This window comes from Leucoraja erinacea, chromosome 8, assembly GCF_028641065.1.
Source record: "Leucoraja erinacea ecotype New England chromosome 8, Leri_hhj_1, whole genome shotgun sequence".
Lineage (NCBI taxonomy): Eukaryota > Metazoa > Chordata > Chondrichthyes > Rajiformes > Rajidae > Leucoraja > Leucoraja erinaceus.
Window position 1 is genome coordinate 68893973 of NC_073384.1, and position 17621 is coordinate 68911593.

The following is a 17621-nucleotide window of genomic DNA, read 5'->3' on the forward strand; positions in this document are numbered from 1 at the left end:
GTCACGGTGGCGCAGCGGTAGAGTTGCTGCCTTACGGCGAATGCAGCGCCGGAGACCCGGGTTCCATCCCGACTACGGGTGTTGTCTGTACGGAGTTTGTACGTTTTCCCCGTGACCTGCCTTGGTTTTCTCCGAGTTCTTCGGTTTCTTCCCACATTCCAAAGACGTGCAGGTTTGTAGGTTAATTGGCTTGGCAAATGTAAAAATTGTCCCTAGTGGGTGTAGGATACTGTTAATGTGCGGGGATCGTTGGTCGGAGCGGACCCGGTGGGCCGAACGGCCTGTTTCCGTGCTGTATCACCAAACTAAACAGCTGCACTCCAGTGCAAATGTATAACATGAGCATCCAAGAAATAGCAGGGATGGGCCATTCAGTTGCTAGTCTCTGCTATGTTCAGAAGATGATAGCTTTTACCCCAACCCCGACATTGTTCATTGTGTAATGAACCCGAGTTGATAAGGGAACTCAAGGTGAAGGAACCAATAGGAGGTAGCGACCACAATATGATAACACTTGCATTTTGAGCGGGAGAAGGTGATATCGGATGTGTCGGTATTGCAGTTGAGCAAAGGATACTGCCGAGGCATGAGGAAGGAGCTGGCCAAAGTTGACTGGAAAGGGACACTAGCAGGGGTGACGATGGAACAGCAATGGCAGGAATTTCTGGGAACAATTCAGAAGATGCAGGATTTTTTCATTCCAAAGAGGAAGAAAGATTCTAGGGGGGGAGAATGAGTTGACTGTGGGTGACAAGGGAAGTCAGGGACAGTATAAAACTAAAAGAGAAGGCGTATAACATAGCAAAGATTAGTGGGAAGCCAGAGGATTGGGAAGCTTTTAAAGAACAACAGAGGCTAACTAAAAAGACAATATGGGGACAATATCGGGAAGTGGCGGCGCTGCCCAAGCAGCTGCGGCTTGCCTGCAGCCTGTCTGTCTTTCTTTTTTGTTTTCTTTTTATCTTGTTGATGTATGTTTTAGTCTATTTTTAGTTGTGTATATGTTGGGGGGGGGGGGGGGGGGACATTTTTTTCATCTCTTCCTTCAACGGGGATGCGACCTTTCCCTTGTCGTATCTCCGTCTGCGCTGAGGTCTAATATCGTGGAGCTGGGGGCCTCCAACTGGAATCGACCTTGGGGGCTCTGGTGGCAGAGCCTGGGGACTCACCATCGCGGGGCTGGCTGACTTCGGAGGCTGTGGTGGCGCTGTGGCTGCGACACGACTTCGGAGCTTCGGGGCCCTGTGCACGGCAACATCGGGAGCTCGCAGGTCCCTGGTTGGTGTCCGATTTTCGGGAGCTCCCACGGCGGCAACTTCGTCCGCCCTGAGTCGCGCAGTTTGAATCAGCCTGTTCGTGGAGCTTATAATCGGCCCGTTCGTGGAGCTTAAAATCGGCCGCGGGATTTACCATCGCCCGGCAGAGGCTGCAACATAGATCACCGCGATGCAGCGGGAGAACAAGCAAGGAAGAGATAAGAATTTTTGCCTTCTATCACAGTGAGGAGGTGCCTGGAGATTCACTGTGATGGATGTTTGCATGAAATTGTGTTCATTGTGTGTTTTGTTGCTTTTTTTCTGTCATGACTGCATGGTACGCAATTTCATTCAAACTTGTTTGAATGACAATAAAGGAATTTAATTCAATTCAATTCATTCAATTCAATTCAAAAGATGAAATACGAAGGTAAACCAGCCAATAATATAAAAGAGGATAGCAAGAGTATCTTCAGTTATATAAAGAGCAAGAAAGAGGCAAGAGTGGACGTTGGGCCGCTGGAGAATGATGCAGGAGAAGTGATAATGGGGAATAAAGAAATGGCAGAGGAGTTGAATAACTTTTTTGCATCAGTCTTCACAGTGGAAGACACCAGCAACATGCCTGAAATTCAAGAGAGTCAGGGGGTGGAAGTTAGTGGAGTGACTATTACTAGGGAGAAGGTGCTTGAGAAGCTGAAAGAGCTGAAGGTGGAGAAGTCACCTGGACCAGATGGACTGCACCCTAGGGTTCTGAAAGAGGTGGCTTTAGAGATTGTGGACGCATTGATAATGATATTTCAAGAATCACTAAAGTCAGGGGTGGTTCCAGACCATTGGAAAATTGCCAATATTACCCCGCTGCACAAGAAGGGAGCAAAGCAGAATAGTGGGAACTATAGGCCGGTTAGTCTGACTTCAGTGGTTGGTAACATTTTAGAGTCCATTATAAAGGATGAGGTTACGACGTACTGAGAAGTTCATGATGAAATAGGCAGAAGTCAGCATAGCTTTGTGAAGGGGAGATCTTGCCTGATAAATTTGCTGGAATTCTTTGAGGAAGTAAATAGCAGGACAGACAAAGGAGAGTCAGTAGATGTTGTATATCTAGATTTTCAGAAGGCTTTTGATAAGGTGCCACACGTGAGGCTGCTAAAGAGGTTGAGAGCCCACGGTATCAAAAGGCAGATACTAGCATGGATAGCAGGTTGGCTGGATGGCAGAAGGCAAAGAGTGGCAATAAAGGGGGCTTTTTCTGGTTGGCTGCCAGTGACTAGCGGAGTTCTCCAGGGCTCGGTGCTGGGGCCGCTACTCTTCACGTTGTATATTAATGATTTGTACGAGGGGATTGAAGGCGTTGTGGCCAAGTTTTTAATTTTTTTTATTTTTTTTAGTTTATAATATTTTTATTAGAAGTAGACATATTATAAAGTATAGTTACATATTATAGTAAAAAGACTTTTCATATACATCAGTCATACATTATTAAAATTTTCAATTATCAATTACTTCTGCTTCTAGTGTTTTTATTTTTTATAGAAAGAGAGAGAAAGAGAGGGTAGAAAGTTACAAATAAAAAAAAACACAGAAAAACGGAAGAGGTGGAATGGGTTACCTGTAATACGTCAATGGAGATAGGTTCGTAGAAAGTATAGCTTTTCATCTGATCCTGAGTTCAAGTTTCAGTTGGGTCATCGTGCTGTGCCAATCTATCCCTTCAGATAGTTAATGAATGGAGCCCAGATTTTATCGAAAAGATCTTCTTTGGCCATTAAGACGAGTCTAATTCTTTCTAAGTATAGGGTCTCCGACATTTCCGCAATCCACATTTTAATTGTGGGGGTTGTAGGTCCTTTCCAAAATTTTAATATTAATTTTTTCCCGATTATTATACTGTAGTCGAGGAAATTTCTTTGGTTTGTTGTGAGTGTTAAACTTTGTTCTGATATTCTTTTAAATTTTAGATGAATACAATTTTTGGTAGTATTGTAGAAATCTATCATTAATATCTTTAGGCAGTGTTAATGTTTCTCCCTTGTCTGTTCTAATTTTGTGGCCAAGTTTGCGAATGATACAAAAATATGTGGAGGGACAGGTAGTGTAGAAAAAGCAGGGACTCTGCAGAAGGACTTGGACAGGTTGGGAGAGTGGGCAGAGAAGTGGCAGATGGAATACAGTGTAGCAAAGTGTGGAGTCATGTGTTTTGGTAGTAGGAACGAAGGCGTAGATTATTTTCTTAATGGGGAGAGGATCCAGAAATCGGAGGTGCAAAGGGACTTGGGATTGCTGGTGCAGGATTCCTAAAAAGTTAATCTGCAAATTGAATCAGTGGTAATGAAAGCAAACTCAATGCTAGCATTTGTTTCAAGAGGGCTTGTATACAAAAACAGGGATAATGCTGAGGCTTTATAAGGCGCTAGTCAGGCCGCATTTGGAATATTTTGAGCAATTCTGGGCACCATATCTGAGGAAGGATGTGCTGGCTCTGGAGAGGGTCCAGAGGAGGTTTACAAGAATGATCCCAGGAATGAGTGGGTTAGCATATGATGAGCGTTTGTCGGCACTGGGCCTGTACTCACTGGAGTTTAGAAGGATGAGGGTGGACCTCATTGAAACATATAGAATAATGAACGGCTTGGATAGAGTGAATGTGGAGGTGATGTTTCCACTAGTGGGAGTGTCTAGGACTAGAGGTTATAGCCTCAGAATTAAATGACTTTCTTTTAAGAAGGAGATGAGGAGGAATTTCTTTAGTCAGAGGGTGGTGAATCTGTGGAATTCTTTGCCACAGAAGGCTGTGGAGGCCTAGTCAGTGGATATATTTAAGGCACAGATATATAGATTCTTGATTAGTACGGGTGTCAGAGTTTATGGGGAGAAGACAGGAGAATGGAGTTGAGAGACAGAGATAGATCAGTCATGATTGAATGGCAGAGTAGATTTGATGGGCCGAATGGCCTAATCCTGCTCCTGTCACTTATGATCTTATTACATCATTTCCCTGCATCACCCCCTATCCCTGGACTCATTAACATCCAAAAATCTATTCATCTGTCTCAAACAAAGTCCAGTCACCTTGAGTAGAGAATTCCAAAGATTACCAACCTTCATCCCCCTCTCTCCACCCATCCCCCACCCAAGTCATCTTGTTGAATCTCATTGTCGTTTTCACCTAGGCCACAGCTAACAATGGTCTATTTCCGTTATCAGCGTTACTTTTTTTGCATATCTTTCATTTATCATACAACTATTAAAACTTTGATCTTGGATTCCTCCCTCCTCCCCTCTCCTCTCTGCCCTCTCTCTCTCTCCTCCCCTCTCTCCTCCCTCTCTCTCCCCCTCTCTCTCCCCCCCTCTCCCTCTCTCTCCCCCTCCTCTCTCTCTCTCTCTCCCTCTCTCCTCCCTCTCTCCCTCTCTGCTCTCCTCCCTCTCTCTCTTCCCCCCCCCTCTCTCTCTTCTCTCCCCTCTCTCTCCCCTTCTCTCTCTCCCTTTCTCCCTCACCTCTCTCTCCCCTCCTCCCTATCTCTCCCCACACACTCTCTCTCTCCCCACACTCCTCTCCCTCTCCCCTTCCTCTCACTTCCCACCCCTACTCTCTCTCTCGTCCCTCCTCTCCCCCCCCCCACACCCTCTCTCTCCTTCTTCTCTCTCTCCCTCTCTCTCTCCCTCTCTCCCTCTCCCTCTCTCCCTAATCTCTCTCTGTCTGTCTGGCTTTGTGTCCCTATCTTTCTCTCTTTCTGTCTGTCCGTCTCCCTCTCTATCTCTTTCTCACTGCACTCACCCTCTCTCATTTTCAGCCTCTCTTTTACTCTGTCTTCTCCCTCTCTCTCTCTCTCTTTCTCTCTCTCCCCTTCTCTCTCTCTCTCTCCCCTTCTCTCTCTCTCTGTATCTCCTCTCGCTCTTTCTCTTTCTCTCTCTTTCTGTCTTCCTTTCTCGCTCTTTCTCTCTTCTCTCTCTCTTCTTTCTCCTCTCTCCCTCCCCTCTCTCTCCCACTCTCCCCTCTCTCTATCTCCCCCTCTCTCTCCCTCTCCTCCTTTCTCTATCTATCTATCTATCTATCTATCTATCTATCTCCTCTCTCCTCCTATCTATCTATCTATCTATCTATCTATCTCCTCTATCTATCTATCTCTCCTCTCCTCTCCTCCCTCTCCTCTCTCTCTTCCTCTCCTCCTTCTCTCTCTCTCCTCTTCTCTCTCCTTTCCTCTCCTTTTTCTCCTTCCTCCCCTCTCTCTCTTCCCTCTCTCCTCCCCTCTCCTTCTCCTCCTCTCTCCTCTCTCTCTCTCTCCTCTCCCCTTCTCTCCTCTTCCCTCTCCCTCTTCCTCCCTCTCTCCCCCTTCCCTCTCTCCTCTCTTCTCTCTCTCTCCTCTCCTCTCCTCTCCTCTCCTCTCTCCTTTCCCCCCTCTCCCTCTCTCCTCTCCTCTCTCTCCTCCCCCTCTCTCTCCCTCCCTCCCCCTCTCCCCCCTCCTGCCCTCTATCTCCCTCTTTCCCCTCTCTCTCTCTCCTCTTCCTCCTCCTTTCTCCTTTCTCTCTCTCTCCTCTCCTCTTCTCTCCTCTCCTCTTCTCTCCTCTCCTTCCCTCTCCTCCCTCTCTCTCCCCTCCTCTCCCCCCTCTCTCTCTCTCTCCACTTCTCTCTTCTCTCTCTCTCTCTCCTCTCTCTCCTCTCTCTCCCCTCCCCCTTCTCTCTCTCTTCCCCCTCTCCTCTCTCCCTCTCTCTCTTTCTCTCCTCCCCTCTCTCTCTTCCTCCTCCCTCTCCCTCCCTCTCTTCTCTCCTCTCCTCTCCTCTTCCCTTTCCCCTCTCCCTCCTCTCCTCTCTCTCCCTCTCTCCTCTCCCCTCCTCTCCTCCTCTCTCCCTCCCCCTCTCTCTCTTCTCTCCTCCTCTCCTTTCCTCTCTCTCCCTCTCCCCCTCCTCTCTCTTTCCCTCTTCCTCTCTCTTGCCTCCCTCTCCCCCCTCTCTCTCTTCTCTCTCTCTCTCTCCTCTCTCTTTCTCTCCTCTTCTCTCTTTTCTCTCTCTCTCCTCTCCTCTCTCTCCCTCCCTCTCTCTCTTCCTTCTCCCTCTCCTCTCCTCTCCCTCTCTCTCCCTCCTCTCTCTCCTCCTTCTCTCTCTCCCCTCCTCCCTCTCCTCCCTTCCTCTCTCTCTCTCTCTCTCTCTCTTCTCCTCTCTCTCTCTCTCTCCCTCTCTCTCTCTCTCCTCTCTCTCTCTTCCCTCTCTCTCTCTCTCTCCCTCTCTCTCTCTCCTTCTCTTCTCTCTCTCCTCTCTCTCTCTCTCTCTCTCTCTCTCTCTCTCTCTCTCTCTCTCTCTCTCTCTCTCTCTCCCTCTCTCTCCCCCCCCCCTCTCCTCTCCCTCTCTCCCTCTCCCCCTCTCCTCTCCTCTCTCTCCTCTCCTCTCCTCTCTCTCTGCTCCTCTCTCCTCCTCTCTCCTCCTCCTCTCTCTCTCTTCTCCCTCTCTGCTCCCTCTCTCCCCTCCCCTCTCTCTCTCCTTTCTTTCCCCCCCTCTCTCCTTCTCTCCTTCCCTCCCTCCCTCTCTCTCCTCTCCCTCTTCTCCTCTTCTCTCTTCTCTTTTCTCTCTCTCTTTCTCTCTCTCTCTCTTTCTCTCTCTCTCTTTCTCTCACTCTCCTTCTCTCTCTCTGTCTCTCCCCCTCTCCCCTCCCTCTTCCTCTCTTCTCTCTCTCTCTCTCCTCTATCTCCTCCGCTCTCTCCTTTACCTCTGCCTCTCTCTTTTCCTCTCTCCCCCTCTCTCTCTTCCCTCCTCTCTTCCTTCTTTCCTCCTCTCTCTTCCCTCCCCTTTCTTCTCTCCCTCTTCTCCCCTCCCTCTTCCTCTCTCTCTCTTCTCCTTCTCTCTTCTCCTCTCTCTCTTTCTCCTCCCTTTCTCCTCTCTCCTCTTTCCTCTCCCTCCCTCTCTTCTCTCTCCTCTCTCTCTCCTCTCTCCTCCCCTCTCTCCCTCTCTCTCCCCCTCTCCCTTCTCCCTCCCCCCTCTCCTCTTTCTCTCCTCTTCTCTCTCTCCTCTCTCCTCTCTCTCTCCTCCCCCTCTCTCTCTCTCTCTCTCTCTCTCCTTCCTCTCCCTCTCTTCTCTTCTCTCTTCTCTCTCTCTCTCTGCTCTCTCCCTCTCTTCCTCCTCCTTCCTCCTCCTTCTTCTTCTCTCCCCTCTTTCTTCCTCTCCCTCCCTCTCTCTCTCTCTCTCTCCCCCCCTCCCCCTCTCTCTCTCTCTTTCTCTTCTCTTCTCTTCCCCCTCTCTTCTCCCCCCCCCCTCTTCTCTCTCTCCCCCTTCTTCTTCCTCCTCTCTCCTCTTTCTCTTCCCCCTCTTCCCTCTCCTCTCCCCTTCCTCCTCTCCTCTCTCTTCTCCCCTCTCTCTTCTCCCTTCTCTCTCCCCTCTCTCCTCTCTCCCTCTCCCTCTTCCTTCCCCTCTCTCCTCTCTCCCTCTCTCTCTCCTCTCTCTCCCTCCCTCTCCTTCTCTCCCCCCATTCTCTCTCTTTCTCTCCCTCTCTGTCTGTCTCTCCCTCTTTCTCTCTCTCTTGCTGTTTCTCTGCATCCTCTATTTATTTGTCTCTCCCTGCCTCTCTCTGTCTCTCCTCTCTCCCCTCTCTGTCTCTCTCTCTCTCTCTCCCTCTCTCTTTCTCCTCTCTTCTCTTCTCTCCTCTCCTCTCTCTCTTTCCCTCTCACTATCATCCCTCCCTCTCTCCTCTCTTTAATAAATTGGAATCTATAGAGATATATATGTAAAAAATATATTCACTCCATATCTCCTCTCTCTCCCTCTCTCCCCCCCCTCTCCTCCCTCTCTCCCTCTCTCTCTACATCCATCCATCCATCCATCCATCTATCTCTCTGTCTCTATCCATCTATCCATCTTTCTATCTCTCTATTCCATCTCTCCCCCCCTCTCCCCCTCTCCCCTCTCCTCTCTTTTCTCTCTCCTCTCTCCTCTCCTCCCTCTCAGCACCTCCTCTGGTCTCCTCCCTGTCCTCAATTCCTCCCTGTCCTGTCCTCTCTCTCCTCTCTCTTCTCTCTCTCTCTCTCTCTCCCTCCCCCCCCCCCTCTCCCTCTCCCCCTCCCCCCCCCCTCTCTTTCCCCCTCCTCTTCCCTCTTCCTCTCCTCTCCCCTTCCCCCCTCTCTCTCTCCTCCTCTCTCTCTCCTCCCCTCCCTCCCCCTCCCTCTCTCCTCCCCCTCCCTCCCCTCTCTCTCTCTCCCCTCCCTCCCTCCCCCCCCTCTCTCCCCCCTCCCTCTCCTCTCCTCCCTCTCTGCCCCCACCCCCCCCCCCCCCCCCCCCCCCCACCCCTCCCCCCCCCCCCCGCCCCCGTACACTGGCCCTGCCGCCTGGAGTCTGCAAACTGCAGTCGGGAGCCGCGACCCACCAGCCGGGAGCGAGGAAGTATTGCATTCGGGAACCACTCCTCTGTGATGACACCCCCTCAAACTCTACCCCCCTCCCTCTCTCCCCCCCCCCCCCCCCTCCGCTCCCTCTCTGCCCCCCACGCCTCCCGTGGGGGCCACCTGGAGGGGACGGGTGCGTTGGGGGAGAAGATGGGTCTGCCATTGGTCTAGTTTGTTCTATATCTCTATCTCACCGTCTATATCTCCTGTTTCCCTTTCCCTTACTCTCAGTCTGAAGAAGGATCTCGACACGAAACGTCAGGTATTCCTTTTCCCCAGAGATGCTGTCTGACCTGCTGAGTTACTCCAGCTTTATTTGTCTAACTACCGTCTTTAGTTTAGATTAGAGATACTACGCGGAAACAGGCCATTCGGCCCTCTGGGTCCGCACCGACCAGCGATCAAAGCCGGGTCTCTGGCGCAGTAAGGCAGCAACTCTACCGCTGCGCCACCGTGAACACTGAATAAACTATCATTGACGTGGCACTGTGCCGCCCTCATTAACATTCACAGTAAACTCATTTCTTCTCATATTATTTTGTGACAACACTCGTCGCTGGATTTGTGTCTCTTCAGTTAATTAGTTACAGAATGAAAAGAACTCCAAAATGTAGCATTTGAGAATGTGACCTACCTGTCACAGTTGTAGAGAGTCTTGCCATTTTCTGGGCTGCAGAGAAATTCTCCTTGGCCCTTGTATAGTCATAGTAGTACAGCAGCGCATATCCGCACTCCAGGTGGAACTGAATAGCTAAATTTCCACATTCCGCAGAGCAGAGAAAGGTCTTATTTGATTGCACTGAAAATAAATTGAATAAATAACAAATAGAGATAGAGTGATACAGTGTGGAAACAGTCCCAACTTGCCCACACCGCCCAACATGTCCCAGCTACATTAGTCCCACCTGCCTGCACTTGGTCCATATCCCTCCAAACCTGTCCTATCCATGTACCTGTCTAACTGTTTCTTAAAGGTTGGGATAGTCCCAGCCTCAACTACCTCCTCTGGCAGCTTGTTCCATACACCCGCCTTTGCGTGAAAAAGTTACCCCTCACATTGCTACTAAATCTTTTCCCCTTCACCATAAACCTATGTCCTCTGGTCCTCGATTCACCTACTATGGGCAAGATACTCTGTGCAGCTACCTGATCTATTCCTCTCATGATTTTATACACCTCTATAAGATCCCCCCTCATCCTCCTGCACTCTGTGAGCAGTCTCTGGCACTGAAAGATGCTTCAAATTATTCACAGGAATCCTGCGCTGGCAATCTCAAGTTTCTTTGCAACTCCAATTTTTGGATTCTCTCCCCATTTACAAAATAGCCTACGCCTTTATTCCTAGTACCAAAATGCATGACTCCACACTTTGCTACACTGTATTCCATCTGCCACTTCTCTGCCCACTCTCCAAACATGTCCAAGTACTTCTGCAGAGTCCCTGCTTTCTCTACACTACCTGCCCCTCCACCTATTTTCGTATCATCCGCAAACTTGGCCACAAGGCTTTCAATCCCCTCGTACAAATCATTAATATACAACGTGAAGAGTGGCGGCCCCAGCACCGAGCCCTGCGGAACTCCACTAGTCACTGGCAGCCAACCAGAGAAAGCCCCCTTTATTGCCACTCTTTGCCTTCTGCCATCCAGCCAACCTGCTATCCATGCTAGTATCTGCCCTTTGATACCGTGGGCTCTCATCTTCCTTAGCAGCCTCACTTGTGGCACCGTATCAAAGGCCTTCTGAAAATCTAGATATACAACATCTACTGACTCTCTTTTGTCTGTCCTACTATTTCTTCTTCAAAGATTTCCAGCAAATTTGTCAGGCAAGATCTCCCCTTCACAAAACCATGCTGACTTTGGCCTATTTCATCATGAACTTCTCAGTACGTCGTACCCTCATCCTTTATAATGGACTCTAAAATCTTTCCAACCACTAAGGTCAGACTAACCGGCCTATAGTTCCCACTATTCTGCTTTGCTCCCTTCTTGTGCAGCGGGCTAATATTGGCAATTTTCCAATGGTCTGGAACCACTCCTGTCTCTAGTGATTCTTGAAATATCACTATCAATGCGTCCACAATCTCTAAAGCCACATCTTTCAGAACCCTAGGGTGCAGTCCATCTGGTCCAGGTGACTTATCCATCTTCAGCTTCCCAAGCAGCTTCTCTCTAGTAATAGCCACTCCACTAACTTCCACCCCCTGACTCTTGAATTTCAGGCACGTTGCTGGTGTCTTCCACTGTGAAGACTGATGCTAAAAAGTTATTCAACTCCTCTGCCATTTCTTTATTCCCCATTATCACTTCTCCTGCATCATTCTCCAGTGGCCCAACGCCCACTCTTGCCTCTTTCTTGCTCTTTATATGAATTGAATGAATTTCCTTTATTGTCATTCAGACCTTACGGTCTGAACGAAATTTTGTGCCTGCAGTCATACATACAATGATACAATAATAACAACAATAAACACAAATTAACATCCACCACAGACAAACGGACTGCAGGCGAGCCGCAGCCGTTCCCAGCGCCGCCACTTCCGGAAAACTGATTATATAACTGAAGAAACTCTTGCTATCCTCTTTTATATTATTGGCTGGCTTATCTTTGTGTATATTTCATCTTTTCTCCCCGTATTGCCGGTTTAGTTACCTTCTGTTGTTCTTTAAAAGTTTCCTAATCCTCTGGCTTCCCACTAATCTGCTATGTTATATGCCTTCTCTTTTAGTTTTATACAGTCGTTGACTTCCCTTGTCAGCCACGGTCACCTCTTTCTCCCCCTAGAATCTTTCTTCGTCTTTGGACTGAAAAGATCTTGCATCTTCCGGGTTATTCCCAGAAATTCCTGCCATTGCTGTTCCACCGTCATCCCAGCTAGGGTGCCTTTCCAGTCAACTTTGGCCAACTCCTCCCTCATGCCTCTGTAGTCCCCTTTGCTCAGCTGTAATACCGACACATCCGATTTCACCTTCTCCCTCTCAAATTGCAGATTAAAACTTATCATATTGTGGTCACTACCTCCTAATGGTTCCTTTACCTCGAGTTCCCTCATCAAATCCGGTTCATTACACGACACTAAATCTAGAATTGCCTTTTCCCTGTTAGGCTCCACTACAAACTGCTCCAAGAAACCATCTCGGAGACACTCTACAAATTCCCTTTCTTGGGATCCAGTACCAACCTGATTTTCCCAGTATCTGGAATTTGACATCTCCCATGACCACGGCACCATTGCCTTTCTTACATGCCAATTGTATCTCTTGATGTAACTTGTATCCTCTATCCTGGCTACTGTTTGGGGGCCTGTAAATAACTCCAATTAGGGTCTTTTTACCCTTACAATTTCTCAGCTTTCCTTCTCTCCTTCCTAAAGGAACCTCCTTTCTTTCTGAGGCTGTGACTGGTCCTCTTTCTCTCCGTTCCTCCCCCAGCCATGTTGTTGTACTAGCTTCAAAGCCGTCTTGTTGAGTCTCATTATCTGTAACTCATTTTCACCTAGGCCACAGTGAACAATGGCTTGTTTCATTGTTACTTTATTTGCATATCTTTCTTTCATTATTCTGTATCTCTCTACATCACCGTCTATATCTCTCGTTTCCCTTTCCCGACTCTCAGTCTGAAGAAGGGTCTCAACCTGAAACATCACCTATTCCTTTTCTTCAGCGATGCTGCCTGCCCTGCTGAGTTACTCCAGCTCTCCGGATCCATCTTTGGTTCAAACCAGCATCGGCTGTTCCTTTCTGCACAACTTTCTGATCACTTCACTCTATAAGATCACCCTCTAATCCTTCTGCACTCCAAAGAATAGAGACCCAGCCAACTCAACCTCTCCCCATAGCTCACACCCTCTAGTCCTTGCAACATCCTTGTAAATCTTCTCTGAACCAGCTTGACAACATCTTTCCTATAACATGGTGCCCAGAACAGAACACAATACTCTAAATGCAGCCCCACCAACGTCTTACACAACTGCAACATGACCTCCCAACTTCTATACTCAATACTCAGACTGATGAAGGCCAATGTGCCAAAGGCCTTTTTGACTACCCGATCTACCTGCGACTCCACCTTGAAGGAACCACGCACCTGCACTCCTAGATCCCTCTGCTCTACAACACTAGATCATATGACAGCAAAACGATGTGAATATCAAATTGGAAATGAAAATCAGCATTACTCATTTAGTCTTCTGCTAAAGTATAATGGAACCCAGAAGGAGCAATGTTAAATGTCATGTGAACTTTTACTTCAAGAAAATAAAGGCAAGTGTTTTGAAGGAACTGCAGATGCTGGTTTATACTGAAGCGAGTCACAAAGTGCTGGAGTAACTCAGTGGATCAGGCAGCATCTCTGGAGAAAAAGGATGGGTGACATTTCCGGTTGGGACCCTTCTTATTTTAAATCATATCCCTCCTCCTTTTGCATACTAATAATGTGGATTTTTCTGACATATGTAATTGCAGGGAATCTGTACCTTTGTCAACACAGCATTGAACGATGGTGAAGAGTTGAGAGGAGCGCTCTGCCAGCAACTGCTGGTGAATGTTTACACATCGCATTGTCCACCACGGCAACATCTGCAGAGCAAGAAAGATGGATTCTTTTCAAAACAGTTATTTCACCTTTACAAACATTTAGTCCAGTCATTCCATCATGGCAAGACTACAAATCATTAGATTCTACATATCCACAAGTCAGCAATCTTCCATGCAGGTGATAGAGTCATACAGGACACAAATTACTCCTCTGTCCTTCACTTCCACACTTAAATAATGACATCTTATCTCTTATTGAACAGCTTATCTCTTACTGAACTCTCTGATGAGTGCAAGTATCTTCTCAACAACAAAGTGATCAAACCTTTTCCTAAATGTATGGGTACCTACACTTTGCTTTAATGCAGCATCATATAACACATATACAGGTGGCTCAGCAGTAGAGTTGCTGCCTCACAGCACCAGAGACCCGGGTTCCATGCTGACCACGGGTGCTGTCTGTACGGAGTTTGCACGTTCTCCCAATGACCTGCGTGGGTTTCCTCCCACACTCCAAAGACGTACAGATTTGTGGGTTAATTGGCTTGGTATGAACGTATACATGTAAAATTGTCCCTTGTGTGTGTAGGGAAGTCTTAATGTGCTGGGATCACTGGTCGGCGCGGACTCGGTGGGCCAAAGGGCCTGTTTCCATGCTGATTCTCTAAACGACATTAAAATATGGAACTAGACTAAGAAGATTGGACCTCATTTGTTCTTGTACTCCCAAAACTGTACACAGAGGAATTCTCCATCCCATCCATTTGGGGTGGATATGAATCCTTGTCCCTCAGATGAGACGACAGCATCTAACCTGCTGTGCAACACACGTTTTGGCGCCAGGAATATCACAATAATCTAACTTTGCTGAAATATTGAATTGTCTTGGTTGATCATTGTAACACATTATCTGGGTGTAATTCATATTCAGAAGTAGGGAAAACTGAGTGTAGTAATGTCAAGGATAACATTTAACTAATGTTTTTTTAATTTAGTCATCCACGACTATTTACATTCTTGTTGATTACTTGCTTTGATTCTGAAAAGCCAAAGCTGTGAATTAAAAAAAAGTTTTTATTAAATCAAATTAAAGTGTAATTGAACTGAAATGAAGTAATGCAGCAGAGGCAACCCTTCCGCAAGTGGCAGTAATGATAGAAATATAGACATGGCACATAACAACAGCACGTGAAGCAAGCACAGATCATGCCCCAGCCAAATGCTCACATTAAGCTATCTTCACCACTTTAATCGAGTGCTTCAAAATAGACACAAAATGCTGGAGTGACTCAGCGGGACAGGCAGCATCTCTGGAGAGAAGGAATGGTTGATGTTTCAGGTCCAGACCCTTCTTCATACCGATGGGCATGAAAGGACTGAAGGTTTCAGTCTGAAGAAGGGTGTCACCCATTCCCTCTTCCAGTGATGCTGCATGTCCCGCTGAATAACTCCAGCATTTTGTGTCTATCTTTGGTCTAAACCAGCAGCTGCAGTTCCTTCCTACATAATTCAAAATAGGAGATACCTGGAGTCAGTAAAAGGTGCTAATTAGGTCAAAAGTCTCGACCCGAAACGTCACCTACTCCTTGTCTCCAGAGATGCTGAGTGAGTTACACCAGCTTTTTGTGTCTCTCTTCAGATCAAAAGTTTAAATCTGCTTTGGACTTGGATCACAATTACATTTCTTCATTCATTCATCATCGTTGAAAACATTAGCGACGCAGTGGTGCTGGTTTCCGACGGGAACGGTGACGGACGCACCACACATCTCTGTCTCCAGTTCCTGTGGACTTCCGCCGCTGGAAGTGTAGGATTTTGGTGTGTGTGCTCTATCATCATTCCTTACAATGCTGTGTACGACAGTGATCGCAACTTCTACTGAAGTGTGGATGGCCGTTGGCTCGCTAGGAGCTCATCCGCCCTTTGACAGGTCTTGTTTTTGGTCCTACTGGGGGTCCACAGCCCCCTCCGCACCTGGCAAACCAGGTGGGGGAGACGGTTTAGTCGCCAACTATCAAACCATGAAGCAGGTAGCACGGGATTACATGGCACCCGTGGCGGGGGGAACTCCCCCCCGACCCGACCCGGTTTCTGCTCTGCAATTATTCCAGTAATCGTACATATTTATTGACCATTGTAATGATTCATGCATATTCATGTATATGTTAATGAATTGGTGTTATATATAAGCAGGGAATGTTGGGTAATAAATCTCTCTCTTGTGATCCAGGCAACCTGCGTGTAAATTGTTAGTTATTCTGTCATCCGGAATATAACAAAATTGGGTTTGTGAACTCATCTTTTAATTACCAGTGCAAGACTGTTTTGCAACATGCAATATTGTTTAACATTTTAAACAGTAATACAGAGTTGTGTCTCAGTTGTTTGAGAGCTGGACATGATAGGCTGCAGATCTTTCAATGCAGGGGACTGTAGATTAAAACATCGAGAGTTTGTCAGGCTATCTCTATGTTGTGTCTACGTGGCAAAATGTCGTCCTTGGGATTGTATAACATTTTCGACAGTTTTTTTGTCAAGTTCGTTAAGCTGAATAGCCTTTGTACAGCTAAGTTTTAGGTGAATTGCTACACCAGAACAAGCAGGAATTCGGGGTTTTTGAACGGACTTTAAAAAAAAAGAGAATGACACGATGGCAACGTCCACGGGCTACATCGGAAACCTTGGCACTTTTGACAAGAGAAAAGAGCCGTTCAGCTCCTATATGGAGAGAGCAAACATGTTTTTCACGGCAAACAACATAATGGAGATTAGTGGTGAAGGAGAGGTAGTGACTGAAACAAATAAGGCCGGTTGCAAAAGCATGAAAGAGATTCTGCTCACAGAGATCGGTCCTGAAGTTTACGGCACACTCGTGAATCTCCTTGCACCCATAATGGCAAAAGACGTGCCATTCAATGACATTATGAAGAAGTTGGAGGAGCACTTCAACCCAAAGTCTCTGGAAATTGCAGAAAGCTATAAGTATGGCACTAGAAACCAGAAGCAAAATGGGACAATCAATGAGTAAATTGTTGCCTTGACAAACTTAACTTTACACTGTAACTTTGGAATCTTTCTCGGACATGCACCACGTGACAGATTTGTTTGTGGTCTAGTGGATGAACAAATTCAGTCCAAACTCATGAACACTCCAGATCTTACATTCAAGAATGCATGCAAGATTGCAGGGCCGGATTTACGTCTAATCTAGACAAGATTAAGTTTAGGGCCTCGAGGAGGGTCTGCACACCTCGCTGCCTCACCGAACCAGTCAAACCTCGCCGCCCCACCGAACACACGCCCACCGGGACCTCCTTCTCTTTGCCCGCTGACCCTGGCCACTCCACCGTCCTCCAGCAGCCCACAGCCTTGCCTTACCTGCAGCCTGGACTCAGCACCGGGCCTGAAATTTCCACGCTGCAGACTCCAACTCCCCTGGGTTTGACTGCGCTGGGTCCTAGTGCCAATCCCCCCCAACCCTGGTAACCTCAGTGGCTGTTCCATTGGGTTGTCCCCATTCCACTCAAACCATGTGACCCCAGCTCTTCCCCATCCACACTACAGTCCTCTACCCCCCTCCTCCCTGACCACCCACCAACCAGACACCGCCTCGGCCTCAGTCCACTCACCCTGCCTTCCTCCGGCCCCAACCCCCATCCCTGCCGTGTGTTCACCATCCCCCCCTGACCTTCCCCTCTCAGATACTGAACGGTCTGTCCTCAGCAGAGGCCTCACATTTGTCCCCCTCCATCCCCACCTCAATGAGTTCCGCACACACCACAATTTGGAGCTCTTCTTCCATCGCATCCGCCTCACAGCGTTCTTCCATGGGAAGGAGTCCTCGCCCCCATTGATGATCCCTTTCCCCGTCTCCAACGGACCCCCTCCTCTTGGACCCCCCCTCATGGCCATTGGTACAATGACATTTGGGGGTCATCATCCGACGTCGGAATGGGAGAACATTCTCAGCGGCTTGGACTTCCGAATCGGCCACTTCCTACCGGAGATCGCGGCTCCCGAAGTCCACAGGCTGAGCTGGGTGGAGATTCACGCTGGCGGCCCTCGGCAAAGGGTTCCCAGGGCTCCGCGATATTAAAATCAGCGCGGCCCGAGGGTGGGAGCTCCGCAAACCACAGCTCCATGATGTTGAAGCAGCAGGCCCAACACTCCCGAGCTTCAAAAGGCGATCCAGGTAACGCATCGCGGTGAATCCAATATGTATTTTAAAACCAACTGCTTAATGACAACATACAGTAGGATCTAAAAGTGTCACATTGTCACTGTGGGGTAGTCATGGTCCTCTAGTCATGGGGGTGGGGGATTGGGAGGGGGGGGGCACCTCACAAGTGAAATAGCTTAGGGTCTCTCTTCATCTAAATCCGGCCCTGCAAGATTGCTACCACAATGGAGATGGCATCAAAGAATGCTCGCGAGTTTCATCCACCACAGACTGCAG

The 17621-nt window shown here is 48.0% G+C and overlaps 1 protein-coding gene across 2 annotated transcripts in view; it reads right to left on the bottom strand.

Moving 5' to 3' along the window:
* Positions 1–17621, bottom strand: part of ttc27 (tetratricopeptide repeat domain 27) — a 154248-nt gene that overhangs the window by 112393 nt on the left and 24234 nt on the right. For both annotated transcript variants that reach the window (XM_055639932.1, XM_055639931.1), the window contains exons 5-6: positions 13105–13207; positions 9262–9426 (exon numbers count right to left, since the gene is read on the bottom strand). In XM_055639932.1, coding sequence (XP_055495907.1) covers positions 9262–9426; positions 13105–13207 — 268 coding nt within the window. The remainder of the gene's footprint in view (positions 1–9261; positions 9427–13104; positions 13208–17621) is intronic.